The sequence below is a fragment of the Danio rerio genome, chromosome 2 (assembly GCF_049306965.1).
Source record: "Danio rerio strain Tuebingen ecotype United States chromosome 2, GRCz12tu, whole genome shotgun sequence".
Taxonomy (NCBI): domain Eukaryota; kingdom Metazoa; phylum Chordata; class Actinopteri; order Cypriniformes; family Danionidae; genus Danio; species Danio rerio.
The window spans coordinates 21,520,199-21,535,320 of NC_133177.1; the positions used below are offsets into that span (position 1 = coordinate 21,520,199).

The window sequence follows — 15,122 nt, forward strand, 5'->3', positions numbered from 1 at the left end:
AGACTAGAATATATCTAGGGTATATATATATGAATAAATAAATAAAATAAATAAATAAATAAATATATATATATCACTTTGTAAACGTTATTGTTGCCATTATTTTTATTTGTTTACAAGTATATTATTATCATTTGTGGAGTCTCCCCTTTCAGTTTGATATAGCGCTTGGACTCGGAAGCCACTTCATGTGACGTCACACTTAACAAGCGGAAATTGAGTAGGGGGTGGGGCTTTATTTGCGCACATCATTTCTTTATTGACCATTTCAATGTGTTGATGTCATGGGCCCATGAACATTTCCTGCCTGTGGTCAAACTATTTTATAACTGTAACAAGAGGCAATTCAATCATAACTCAACATTAAAACAGCTGTCATAACATTATTTATCATTAAATTATCATGTGGATCTTTTGGGATTCTTGGAAGCTATAGAAATTAAAAATGTAAAATAGGAAATATGTTAGGACTGTAGTTTTTGTTTACATTCCTTTCAATGGTCTGTAGGAAAATTGGTTTAGAGGGGTGTGGTTAAGACTGAAAACAAAACAACAAAATAAATTCTAATGGACAGATTAACGCACAGATTAATTTTTAACTTAAAGAATAACAATATGCGCTAGCAAAATAAACATTTTAAATTTTAAGGATTTTACTTTCCGCCCGTGGCAACAGTTTATTGTTTGTTAGCATGCAGTTTATGTTGCGCTTCCCAACCTTAACTAGGCATGGGACAATAACCGTTTTCAAGGTATATAGCAGTTTCAAAAGAGTCAAGGTTTGAAAAAAAAATTCTGTTATACAGTTTCAAAAGATATCCAAAGATGTCATTTTAAAATGTAAAGAAATCTGTGTTTTAAAACCAAATACATCAGAAGTCAGTAGCTATGTTTCCGTCCAGAAATGTAAATTAAATTTATGAACAAAACTGGATTATTGCATAAAACATGTGCGCCAAAAGCAGCGTTTCCATCTAACAAGTTAAAGAGAAAAAAATCGTCTCTTCCTAATTAACTGGCACCAAATATCATCAGTAAAAATGGAATTTGCTGCAGTAGGAGAAGCTGTGTCAATCTTTTCTTCATTTAGTAAATGACAAATGCCATGACACAATAAATGTGTGGTGGTGTTTGAAGGCCTGAGACGCGGAGCACAGATGCTCTTGACAGTTCTTGAGGTAATTACTTATATAATAAAACTAATACTGAAATGGTTACGGCATTTTAGAATGACCAAAACCACTTTTCAGACAATTTACAGTGTGCTCAGCCTGCTGGTTTATCCATTCACATGCATTTTTATCATCACAAAATCACATGACGGCAATTCATTCGATAAAAGTGTTTCTATTGTAGTATATGCACATTTTTTCTTCTCGGATAAAAAAATGTGTCCTACTCAGTTATGCGCATACATTTTTTATGCATTTTCAAAACTTATGCGCATCTTGGCGTTTGGCCTTTTATGTGCATATCCAAAATGCGAATAAAAATAGGTGGATGGAAACACAGCTAATGATTCGTTTAAATTATATAGCCTGACATGTTTACTGTTTTAAATTTTTTTAAATGTTTCTCAAAATAAAATAAATGTGTATTTTATTATAAAGGGGCGAAAATGTGTTAAGTTTTTTTACTAAGACATTTAAAAAGGTGATATTTTATAGCAGTAATCACAATACCATGAAATTGTGATATTGTTTGGCCAAGGTTATCATACCATGAGAATCATATACCGGCCTATGCCTAACCTTAACCCACTTGACTTATGATAAATGTGCCACACTATATTACACAGATAAAAGTACATATTATCAGATGCATTGGCACTTTACAGAAAATTGTCAGTAAAAATCAGCCCTTTCCTTTGCTTAGAATTGTTGAATATATAATACCAAAGGGAAAATCTAAAACCGTCAAATGTTAATAGAGCATTTTTACTTTTTAAAATGTATACAGAGATAATGTCCTTTTCTTTTTAAGCTTGTACAGCCCCCGAAACTGCTTTCAGCTGACCTCTCCGCTAAAATCAACATGAGGGAAATTGTTTCGCTGTTCAGCTTGAACTATCATGGCGGGTCAGCGATAGAGGGCATGTTTGAGAACAGTGCTGGCTCTTGCTTTCAAAGAGCAAAGGAAAACCAGGGGGCACAGGGACAGTAAGATAGGAGGGAAAAAAAGAGATTTGAGAGGGAACACTGTGAGCAGATGTAGGTAGTATAGTTGAATGTTACTGTGCTGTTGACGTAGGACAAGTACTGACAACCGAAGACAACAGAAGAGGGAGGGCATAACAGCCTTTGGCAATCTACAAGAAAGAAATATTGTTTTACTTGGCATAAAGTATAAACCACATTATAAAATAAAGACTAATGGCTTGTGGCTATATTACAGAAAAATGGGCTGTTGGTTCATTATTTCAAGTCAAAAATCTTAACATCAAACAAATTGCAACAACAGTACAAATTCAGCTCAACGATGCCAAATATTCGCCACACAATGTCAGGCGAATCACACCTAGAATGTAGTTTTCTTTCTGCCCTTTTTGAACTTGCATTTCAGTCCGATTTTAATGCAAACTATACTGCTGCATTAAAAAAAAACAGCAGAGATCTTGCACAGTGTCACGGATTATTTATAAATCCAGTATTGACAATATTCAAAGCGTTCAGCCACGGAGAGTGATCAAAAAAGAACCATTCGCTCTTGAATTAATTTAAAATGATGAAGAGAAAATATTTAAGAGAAAAAATACAACATCTCTATTTTGATTCTTATTTTTTTCATCCATACACTAGCATATGACAACACACAGTGTCTATCTCCATTCTGTTTCTTAGGCTCGTCTCCAAAGCCATCTTTACACAACAGCTGATTTTGTCTCTTTTGAGCGCAGTAACTGTGAATGCTCTGAGTAACAGTGGCACAGTATGAATATGTGAAGCACGCCTCAGTGATTCACCTTTCAAGGCTCTCTCTCTTTGGATACAGAGAACGCAAAAAGCTCTTCATATGCTTCTCGCATACCACTGTCATTTCTATCAGGAACACATGGGTCTCCGAAAAGCAACCCATTGAATTTATGCGAGCATTTCAATTGTTATTACATCTCGTGGCACAAGCCAGCTGTGGCAATCAAATGAATTCTTCAGACAAAGTGCTTGTCTTTCCTTGAGAGAACTATTTACATAACATAATACCAGCCCTTCTCCAGAGAGCGACCTAAACCGGCACACTTAAGTGGCAGCGCAGTCTGAGGGCAAAGTGAGCCGGACCGCCCCTCCACCCCCTGTTGAAGCAGAAAAGGCTGCCGAGTTTGGTCCGTTGGCCTCCATAGTGAAGAGTTTGCAGGTTCGTGGAGGGCCGTAGTCAGGGGCAGGAACAGTAGCATTTGCGGCGGTGGCAGGAGCCTCTCTTTCGGGACTTGAGGCATGGGAGGAGCAGGGAGAGTTAGTGGGGCTGAGCTGCACGGCTGTGGTGTCCTGCATCGTGTGCTCGCTGGTCTCAATCTCAAACGCTGCCCCTCCACCCAACCCCCCTCCACCTCGACCCATAAAACCCAAACCGCCACCTCCTTTAGACCGGCGAGAACTCTGAGGTGGAGGCAGTCGACTGCAGATGCAACACGCCCCGAAGAAGGAGAACGCCACCAGTAGGAGAATCGGTCCAATGATGATTGGAGGATTGCTGGAGGGCACGAGCGTACTGAATGCGAAGGCGCCAACTAAGGTGATGTTGATGCCTGCCAACATGATGCAGAGTCCACATGCGCAGCAGAGGGCAGGAGAAGGCAAACCTTGCGGACGAGATTTCCGCTTCTTGCGGGTCTGTGTTTCCTTTTTGGGCACTGATGTGCCAGAATTCTGTTCGCTGCAAACCATGTTGGTGAGGATCGAGGTTCTAGGGTTGCAGCCACAACCACACTCACACCCGTCGTCCCATTATCAGCAAATTGTAGAAGAACAGCATCGCTTCTTCACCAGAGCTTGCTTCACAAAGCAGGGATGCTACCTGTAGTGTAGAATTAAAAAATGTTTGACATCCAAAGCTGAACATTCTTTCATCATTTACTCAAACTTTACTTGTTTCAAACTTGTTTCTTTCATCTGTTTAACACAAAAGACATTTTGAAGAACCTGAAGCTATTGGCTTTTTAGGGGGGACAACTTAATTGTTTTATGTTCAATCCACTTAAATTTGTAAAAACGATTAAACTGATAAGTAAGGATGAATATATATACATTTGAAGTCAGAAGTATTAGCCCCCCTAATAATTTTTCTCCAATTTCTATTAAACAGAGAGTAGATTTTTTTTCAACACATTTCTAAACATAATAGTTTTAATAACTCATCTCTAATAACTGATTTCTTTTATTGAATTGAATTTATTGAATGGCATAGCCCCTTGAGATGAACCATCTAATTTTCGAGGGGTCCCCCTTTTATCTTTGCCATAATAACAGTACCTAATATTTTCATTTATTCATTTTCTTTTTGGCTTAGTCCCTTTATTAATGTTGCCACAGCGGAATGAATTGCAAATTATATAACTATATATCCAGCATATGTTTTACGCTGTGGATGTCCTTCCCGCTGCAACCCATCACTGAAAAGATCCATACACACTCATTCACACACATACATTACACAGCAAAATCCTCAGAGTAAAATTTACTCAGTTCAAAAAATATTTGGTTTCTCTCTAAATTGAGTAAAATGTACTCAGCAGCAGAGTTAAAGTAAATGAGACAATGAGGGGGTTAAATAAGTGTTGATTGAGCACTGATGATGAACACCTGCTGTTAATAAACAGAAACAGAGAAGAGAAACTGAAAATTACAGCTGACTTCAGTCACAGCCGTAAATGAAATAAACTGAAATAAAACACATCAAATTTCTCAAAATCTCAGCAGAGGATCATGAAGCAACTCCACAAACAACAGCTTTACTTATTTACAACCTGTTTGGCCTTACTTCTGCCACACTCTACAAAATTCCATATAGTGATGTTATTAAGAATTAACTAAGTAATTTTTTACAACAACAATAAAAAACACCACTTTTTGGGTTTTAAGCTGTCACCCCTGAGGAGAACAGTAGTTGCTTTCCTTGGGCTCTGACTCGATTTCTAATGTTTCTTTCTCTTGGTTTGCCAAATAGTGTATTAGGGCAAATGTTGTGTAAAGAGACCAATTGTGATCTGGATATTTGATTCAGGTCAAATGAGTAAAATTGATTTTGACCTATTAAGTTTAAATAATGTTTAACCCCAAAAGTAGCACTGTATCAATAAAATGAAACTCAGTAATACTGTTATCATATTGCAAAACACATTGAACATCTGAAACACTTAAAAAACACAGAGATAACGAATCAGATGGATGTTGTATGATTCTATTTGCATACACTGCAGCCAAAAAAAATGTCTAACCACTGTTGAGATAGAATTGCTGATTATTGATGCCTGTGTCTCTAACGTGATTCAGATGCTCAATGTGTTTTAAAATGTATAAAACCACAGCTGAGGTCAATTCTCTTGAAAAACACTGAATTTTGTCTCTTATATGATAAACCAACATTTAAATATAGTTTGTAAAGTCAAACGTAATCTCTTATCATTCTTATTAAGAGTTAGAATCCATGCAGGATCAATGAATCTGATCATATTTGCTCTCTTTATACTAGTCATTGCAAGCAAAGAATAATCAACACAATTCAAGTCAAAGGGCCCAAGTAAATCAACCACTTTTCTCCATGATGGTGACATCTGGGGTAAAAACATGTTCTTTTGTTGTTTTTTTGTAAAATGTAAATATTTAAAACAGTTATTTAAATCTCATATGGACTTTTGTGAACATCTGACAGAAATAGTCAAACAGGTAAGCAATAAGCAAAGCTGCTGCTGCTGCTTTTCTGCTGTTTCTGCTTATTACAGCAGGTGTTCATCATCAGTGCTCAAACATCCCTTAATTAACCCCATTATTGTCTCATTATCTTTAACTCTGCTGCTGAGTAAATTTTACTTAATTTAGAGAGAGACCAAATATTCTCTGAACTAAGTAAATTTTACTAGGATTTTGCTGTTCATGGACAATTTAGCTTACCCAATTCACCTATACCGCGTCTTTAGACTGTGGGGGAAGCCAGAGCACCCGGAGAAAACCCACGCGAACTTGGGAAGAACATGCAAACTCCACACTGACATGCCAGTTGACTCAGCCGAAGCTCGAACCAGTGACCTTCTTGCTGTAAGGGCGATTGTGCGATTCACTGCGCCACTGTGACGCCTGCTTAATATTTTACTAGATATTTTTCAAGACACTTCTATACAGCTTAAAGTGATAATTAAAGGCCTAACTAGGTTTCTTAGGTTAACTAAGCAGGTTAATTAGGCAAGTTGTAAGTTCAGTGGTTACAGGTTTTTAGCTTTCTTTAAAATATTTTCTTTTGCGTGTAACAGAATGAAGAATCATAAAGGTTTGCAACAAATGAAAGGTGAGCAGCCTTGTTATTGTTGCATGTAGAGAAATGATATGTAATTACATGAGTAGTTAACTGGAAGGCCAAATAATGACTTAAAGTTAAGTTGGTCTCTTTAGTAGTTGTGCAATAATACGAAACAGGAGAGCAAGTAAAGATGACACTATAAGGGTAACATATTATATGACTATGAAAAAAATGTGATAAATATCAACTGCATGTAGCATAAACGTTCCAGTTTACATGATCATATTAAGATGAATATAAAGATAATAATTGATTGTGCACAACAATGCCACATCTCTTAATAAATTCAAGATGTTGTAAACAAATTAGATTATGTTTTTTTTATGTATAAAACTATGCTTGTTTTTAGGGATAGGATTCTTGATTAGGATTACATTAATAGAATATATTTAAAGGTTTTGGGTCAGTATGATTATTAAATACTTTTATAATGATGAATTAAAGAAATGTACAATTAATTTGATTTAAAAGAAATACTTTTTTATGTTTCAATGGAAAATGTATCAGCTTTACAACAATATTAAGCAGCACAAATCTGTTTTCAATATTATCAATATAAGGTGTTTCTTGAGCTGCACACCACATAGAACAATTTGTGAAGGATCATTGACACTGAAGCTTACAGTAATGATGCTGGAAACATCACAATATATATTAAAGTAAAAATGTTTACTTTAAATTGTGATATTTCATATTACTGCATACTGTATTCATACAAGGCTTAGTTTAAGAGATCCACTTCTTTTTTTTAAAAATAAAAATAATTAATTGCTGTTCCCAAACTTTTGAATGGCATTGTATCTGTGCATATACACTATGTGCATCTTACTATTGCAATAGCTTACCCTTAACTTGTTATTACTATATCATTGTACATATTTGTATATATTATTCAATTTAAATGAATGTTATTTATTTTTTTTAACAGTGAATGCCTCATTATCCAATGACAAGAGATTTGCACAATCCATTTGCCCTATATTTTGAAGGTTTTCACAACACCAAGGTCACATTTTTGGCTACTTCTTGAATCAAACTTGTGCTATCATTTTACACATACCCGTTTAGATCACACTGTCATTAGCGGTGTAAAATGAATCATTAAAATGCGTAGGTATAAATAGGAGCAATGAGCATTGAATGCTGATTTCTCCCCCTTTTTACCGGATGTGATTAAGCTCATGAGAGGCTTAAATGTGGTTAAAGATATTATTTACAACAAATGTACATGTGCTTTCCAAGATGCTGTGAGCTGTAACCGTTATAGGAAGACATGCGGTGATTTAGAAATATGACATGCGTTTCTATTTGGATAAGAAAACGTCTTACCGCTGAGTCGATGTCCAGAGGAATCACACTGGCTTGATGATAGATGTCTCCTTGTACGTGCAAAGCCTGTATTCCCTCTGAATCAAAAACGCCGATCAAATAAATCCGGTTTTTCATGCGAGTTCTGATGCCCGACTCATATTAAGATCATCACTCCTGTCACTCAAAACACGTCACCGCTCCGCTCCGCGCGCTGGATTCGAGTCTCCGCTATCAGACTGACAAGACTTCTCTCAGTAAACGAATATTATTTGTTTATCTATTACAAAACATAACGAAAATAGAAGAAATGTGTGTTAACATTGCCCTTTATTGCTGGCAGTAACAGGTTGCTCGGAAGCCCGTGTGTTGATGTGTGCAGTGATGCGAATGAGCGGGTGTGCATGTGTTCAATGAGTGTGTATGGAGGAGGATCCTCTCATCATCAGCGGCTCCCACTGCTCAACGTTTCTTCATGATATGCCAAACTGTAAACCCAACACACGGTAAAAGACACCCTAAACTAGAAATAAACATTTTGAGGGGGTTATATATGTTAAACTTAGGATTACACTTAAAAATGACGTTCTACTGGTTATTCAAACTAAACAACATAATTATTAATTCTTATTGTTTTGCTCAATCCACTTAAATTTGTAAAAACTAAGAAGTTAACTTAATCCCTTCACGTTGTCCTACAACATTATGTAACCCATTTTATTATTTTTATTTATTTATTTATTTTATTTAATTTTTTTTTTTTGCAGTGTATAAGTGTGCTCCAAAACAGTGACCCATCACCTTAAACTTTCTTTAGATTAACTTCCAAATATATTTAGACTTACAAACTGATTTATACGCTCAAAAAAAAAACAAAAAAAAACTTTCATTTTTATTAAACAATCCACTTTATGTTAAGATGAAAACCAGCTAATTGTATCACATTTGATTATGGTATAAATAATATGATTGTGTAATGAATACAATTGAATAAATAATACAGTCACAAACTGCAAACTCCTTATAAAGTTTTATAACCCATCTCAACCTTAGCATCTGTTAAAATTCCTAAATGTAATACTTTGGAGGTATTTTTAAAAAATGCTTACAATGTCAACATTTATTTGACCAAAACTACAGTAAATATTTCATTATTTGCAAATGTTTTTAGTTTTTTTTTCATAAGCATGACATCTAAATCTGGAGTAATGACTGAAACCAAGGGCTCTATTTTAACAATCCAGGCGCAAAGTCTAAATCGCAAAAACATTAAGGGCATGTCCGAATCCACTTTTGCTATTTTAAGGAGGGAAAAATGCAACACAATCTCACGGCAATTCGTAACTTTTTGATTTAGTGGCTAATTCGTATGAATTCGTACAATCTAATTAATACAATTTAGTACGATTTGCTCATCCCCCAATGATGGTTGGGTTTAGGGGTGGGGTTAGGTGCCACGCCTCCTTTTTAAAATCGTACATTTTTCTACGACTAAACTCGTATGAATTCGTACGAATTAGCCACTAAACTAGCAAAACGTAAAATATGTTTTCTCATGAGATCAGGCTGGAAAAATACGCTAACAGGGTTGTGCTTATTCTCTTAATGAGTTATGTTTGTGTTTTAAACATAAGGTGCATTAAACCAATCAGAGTCTCATCTCACATTCCCTTTAAGAGTCAGTTGCATCACACCATGATTCATTAGCTATTTACATGATGGACTTTATAAGGGGAAAAACTGAACACTTCACTAGCGAGAAAACAGAAACAGACTATCTGCAGTGCAGGGATAACGAACGAGCCTTCTCCATTTGGCCTCTTTACTTTCACTTTATTTTACTTTTACTCTTTACTTTCGGGGATAAGGAAACGGTATTGTTCGCACTCCACTGAAGACATCCATTCACCTACATATTTAATTTAGTTTGTTAAGCACAAAGATTTGTTTTAAAACTATTTCTAAATTCAGTTCTAATTTCCAGCAAACTAATAAAGGAACAATAGTAATGAAGTGTGGTCAAAAAGAGTTATATCCTAACACACGTCTTATACCCTCTATGGTCTAAACCCTGACAGGTGGGCAAATCTAAGATTGTTTTTAATAAAGCAAATATAAATATGCATATAATAATAATATCATTATATAAAAGCAAATTGTTATGAATAAACTAAAAAAAGCCCCCTAGATGAAGGCGGTAGATGCCGGCAGTTGTTTATATATTTATGTAGAAAATAATCATTTTTGTAATTAAGGCAAGGCAAGGCAAGTTTATTTATATAGCACATTTCATACACTGTGGCAATTCAAAGTGCTTTACATAAACAAGAATAAAAGAAACAAGTAAAATAAAAACAAAAACAAATAATAAAAATGCGTAAAAACAAAACAAAACATAAAAACAGGTCAAATGTGATATAAAAGAATGAAGAAGAAGAGAAAAACATGATAGTGCAATCTGTCGGACGCAGCACAGTGCTCATTCAGTAAAGGCACAGCTAAACAGATGTGTTTTCAGTCTTGATTTGAATGTGCCTAATGTTGGAGCACATCTGATCATTTCTGGAAGCTGATTCCAGCAGCGATGGGCATAGTGGCTGAAAGCTGATTCACCCTGCTTTGACTGAACTCTTGGAACTTCTAGTTTATATGATCCTAAAGATCTGAGTGATCTGTTAGGTTTGTATTCAGTTAGCATATCTGTGATGTATTTAGGTCCTAGGCCATCTAGTTATTTGTAGACCAGTAATAATACTTTAAAATCTATTCTGAATGTAACTGGCAGCCAGTGTAAAGACCTGAGGACAGGTGTGATGTGCTCTGATTTTCTGGTTCTGGTTAGAATTCTGGCTGCAGCATTATGGATGAGCTGTAACTGTCTGGCTGTCTTTTTAGGAAGACCAGTGAGGAGTCTATTACAGTAATCCACCCTGCTGCTGATATAATTAATAATTTGCGTATTGTTGTACATCCTGTGTGTATTAAGCAATGTGTAAGTGTTAAAGGCGCACAACTAACGTGTTCTGTGTGGACTTTAGACTAGCTTTCAGTTGGTCAATTGCTCAGTCTATTTTAGTTCATTAACAATGCGCCTTAACAAACTTCCTTTCTAGACGGGAACACTCATGAGTCCACAAAGTGGTGCAAATGGATTACTATTCAAACAACATGGCGGAAAACAGGAAAATTAGGGTTGCATTGGTCTGAAAATAGCAACAAAATGCACGAAACACGTCTTACGCCTTATTGTGCCAGGTATATTATAAAGTCCTATGTCTTGCCATTTAAGGAATTCAAATTACATTGTAAATTTTTGTAAAATGGAAAGCATGTTTTTAAATTGTAAAAATGTTTCACAATAGTACTGTTTTTACTGTATTTTTATTAAATAAATGCTGTTTTATGAACATAGGGAGATGTCTTTCAAAAATATTTAGAAATAAAATTTTAATTATTCCAATTTTATTGATCAATAGTTTATTTTTCACATACATGTTCCCTCACAAAATTGTACAATGGTGACTCTAATGTCTGTCAAATACAATGTTTGTTATTACATTTTGTTGATAACAGTTATGGCTGCAAGTGATAATATTATGGTAATCTTCAAGCTCTAATAGGCATTTGGCATTTGAGTCTCTTGAATCTTCCCTTACAAAACTGTTTGACAAATTATAGTCATTGTGGACATGACACTTAAACCTGATAACATGGAAGCATATGCATGTATAACATTTGGTATCTATACCACCATAAATATCGATTTTTGTTCATACATTTTGCACACTTTTGATGCAGTGAAAAAAATAGTAGTAGCGTACCTCTAGTCGCTGTTGTACTTTGAATATGGTAACCATGGAAAATATTTCTAAGGAAAAATACAAAAGAAGGTCATCTATAGAAAACAGCACAGTATGAAAACCTTTTATCCTTTAGCATACTTTAGACCATGAGGTGAAATATATGTATCTATGTATCAGTGTGGCCACCGTATGAGCATCGTAATAATTATAATACACAATTCACTTCTCCTTCAATTTCTTTGTTTACTAGACACTTTTTGGTTAATTACATCTCTAGTTATCATTACTGCCTTGATTAACACTGTTTTTTTCATGAACTAATTTTCTTCCCAGTCGCCTGAAACTTGTCTCTATGATATTGTGTGAGACGTCCAGTACAATGGTGTATAATTCAGTCATTAGAGTACGTCAGAGCTCTTGGCAACAGCAGGCACCGTCTCTCTTCCTTGTCGCCATGCAAGGACAGATACTGCATATTCAGCCTTAGCGTGTCACTGATGGTCTGCGTGGGATGCACAATGAATCTGTGCCGCGCACGTTACGTGTTCATACACTACGTGAGCGCCTGAGTCATTTCTAAAGCTGCAAAAGGCTATGGCTAAGCTTTAGTAGGCATGTCAGAGACCAAATCCAACAGGTAAACAAGTGTGTGCTGAAATGACACTATTAGCTTAATTTACAATTGACATAAAATGAACTGATACAATGTGTTGGTAAGTTGTTCTCTGATATCTCAATAGAAAGTGTGTGGTTTAGGTAAGTGTGTAAACAGTGTCACTGATTAAGTTAGTGGTTCTGTCTTATGGATATCTTACGTCCACCTATAGATGTAAGTGGTTGCAGCTACATTAAGTGCAGTTTACATTGGTGGACAAACAGATGTTCTTGTAAAGATGCAGTAGGTGTTTGTCTTCAGAAACATTTTTTTTTTATGCTGATTGAAAGTCTCTTCACATTCCAATACTAATGATTAAAGTAAATAATCTAAATGTGTTTTTATGACTTTTTATATTCTCGGTAAGGCATAAAACTAAAATATGTTTAGTAATTAAATATTGTCGGGCCAACAATTCCCATAATTCTGGTAAGGAGCTCAAACTGTCTGTCAACAAATATAGATTTGTACATCTGCGCAACCATTCATGCAAATCCGCCAGAGGAAGGATGATATATGGCTAAAGTATTTCTTTTAGACAGGTAATTTTTTTTTTGGTTTTTAAGCTGTTTCAGTCATGTAAAGCATGTAGATTGTGTTGTTTTATGAATGGGTTTTATGCAACAAAGAGTTGTTCAGCCACTGAAATCTCTGAAATCCAGTGTAAGATTGATGACTATTTTTAATTTCATAAGGGACCTTTTACAGCATCGACAATGTAGATTTTTTATTTAGTTTAACAACAAAACATCGGTAAATAGCGTTATTCCGCCTGGCCTGCTTTACTGAGGAGAAGTTGTTTTTTTTTTATTATTCACATAGCATTGGTTAATTTTTGAACAATGACAACCTGTGACATGCTCCCCATATTGTTTACCATGTTACTTTGAATATTTGGTCTGAAATAGCATGTAAGTATGGCTTAGTAATAAGTGTTATTCCGGCACCCCACCAGCCAACCACTAATCATACAGTAGTCTCAAGGCTGATTTATATTGCTGCATCAAGCAAAGGCATTTGTTCCGCAGCAGCCTTTGCGTGGTCCCATAACCCTCAACGTGATTGTCAGCAAGGCTGACGCGCACCTCTTTTTAAAAATGTAACTACACGTCATAACAACGCGTAGCACAAGCTCTGTGCTTGGTTGGCTTGGTAACGCTGACTAGTGTGGGTGGGACCTAAAGCTGTGCAAACCCATTGGAGTGATTGTTCACAAGTTTACTACCGTAAAGGAGATAAAGATGCAAACTATTGTTTTGTGTTTACCTTATTATTAAAGTTTTTGCACATCCACTGGGTCCTGCCTCAAAATTAGTGAGTTTGAGCTACTTGTACATTAAGGTAGTGTTCAGAAAAAACAAAACACCCGCAAAGAAACTTGACACAAAGGAACATAAAAAAATACTGTCAGCTATAGTGTTTTGGGAAGTGTTATTGCAGAGCAACACAAACAGCATGCAGAAGTATAAATGCACAGCTACGCACAAGGCATGAGCCGTGGGTCAGGCCAATCACTCAATGCAGAACCAAGCTTAAGGACAAAGTATGTGAGAGAGTGAGACCAGCGATAATCACATGCATGAAATATTGCAAATTACAACAAGTTTCGCTTGCTAATCACACAACTTAAAACGTGCTACACATAATACAGATTTTATTCAGAATTGTAGTATTATGAAGTACTATAAAGTTTTCTTGACATGATTCAGTAGGTTGTCTGCTGTCATCTTTAATGTGCGCGTTCACGATTTCAGGAGGTGTGGTTTTTTTAGACGACAGATTAGGCTGATCACGTACTGCAAGTTTATATTTTATAATATTCAAATAATATTTATTAATATTCTTATTAATAATAATAATATTGATAATAATAATAATAATATTAATAATAATAATAATAAAAGCCTCGTGTTGAAGGGTTGTTGTTGTTGTTTTTTTAAGTTTGCCATTTGCTTCCAAGTCTACAATCTGTCACGCCAATTCAAGCACAGTTCACCTCTTTTAAACCTACATGAATTGGATTTATCAGAATTTGGCTTTATCAGAATTATTCTCTCTCTCTCTCTCTCTCTCTCTCTCTCATTTTATGTCTTGCGTCATGTACAGTATAATGAAACAGCTGCACAGAAGACAGTGTTGCCAGATATAGCTTTTCCTGCCCAAAAGCTGCTCAAAACCCATCCAAACGCACAAAAAAATGCCCAAAATATTTGATTGATATTTGGATTCATTTTAATTTATTTCAATCTGAATTATCTTGTACTTTAACTGGTATAATTTTTTAATTATCCAGCAACCAACATCAGCAGTCACAGAACCACAACATAACTGGATCACATTGAAACACTGCCCCCTCTGACCCACACAATGCACTTCATGGTGTGTGTATTACACTACCTATTAGAATATGTTTTACTTTCGAAAAAGGGGAATACATGGTTTATATTTGGCGTTTTAAATTCTTTTGAACATAATTAGGTGCTGCTTGTCAGTCAGGCAAAATTTCTAAGTTTGTTCTTGCTGTTAATTGTTGAATAAAGATAGATAAAAGTGTCATGATAAACCGCTGTGAGTTTAACTGTAGTAGCAGCGTGATGCGCGTGCCGTGCACGCAAAGGGGAGACAGATTTGTCCAGGGAGTCAGATTTTGTTACAACTTTCCTTCACCTCCTCTTGCAGGCACTGTAGAGGCCCACACGGTTTGCACTATGCACTGGTCTTTACTAACTTAATGTAGGAGCACACAGTTATGTTTTGTTATATACTGTAAGTTCCATATCAAATTTATGTTTCAAAACCTCCCAAAATTATCTATGCAATTTTTTTTTAATGAAATTCAAAACCACCCA

At 35.6% G+C, this 15,122-nt stretch overlaps 1 protein-coding gene across 1 annotated transcript; it reads right to left on the reverse strand.

The window, feature by feature from the left end:
* Nucleotides 1–115: 115 nt before the first annotated feature.
* tmem275a (transmembrane protein 275a) lies at nucleotides 116–8,211 on the reverse strand. Its single transcript, XM_005171200.6, has 2 exons — nucleotides 7,837–8,211; nucleotides 116–4,011 (listed from the first exon to the last, which is right to left on the reverse strand). The coding sequence occupies exon 2, from the start codon at nucleotides 3,879–3,881 to the stop codon at nucleotides 3,237–3,239; it is 645 nt and encodes a 214-aa protein (XP_005171257.1). The 5' UTR covers nucleotides 3,882–4,011; nucleotides 7,837–8,211; the 3' UTR covers nucleotides 116–3,236.
* Between the last annotated feature and the right edge of the window lie 6,911 nt (nucleotides 8,212–15,122).

Excerpts from the sequence above, each read along its gene's own strand:
- tmem275a (XM_005171200.6), bottom strand. The coding sequence starts at position 3,881 with ATGGTTTGCAGCGAACAGAATTCTGGCACATCAGTGCCCAAAAAGGAA.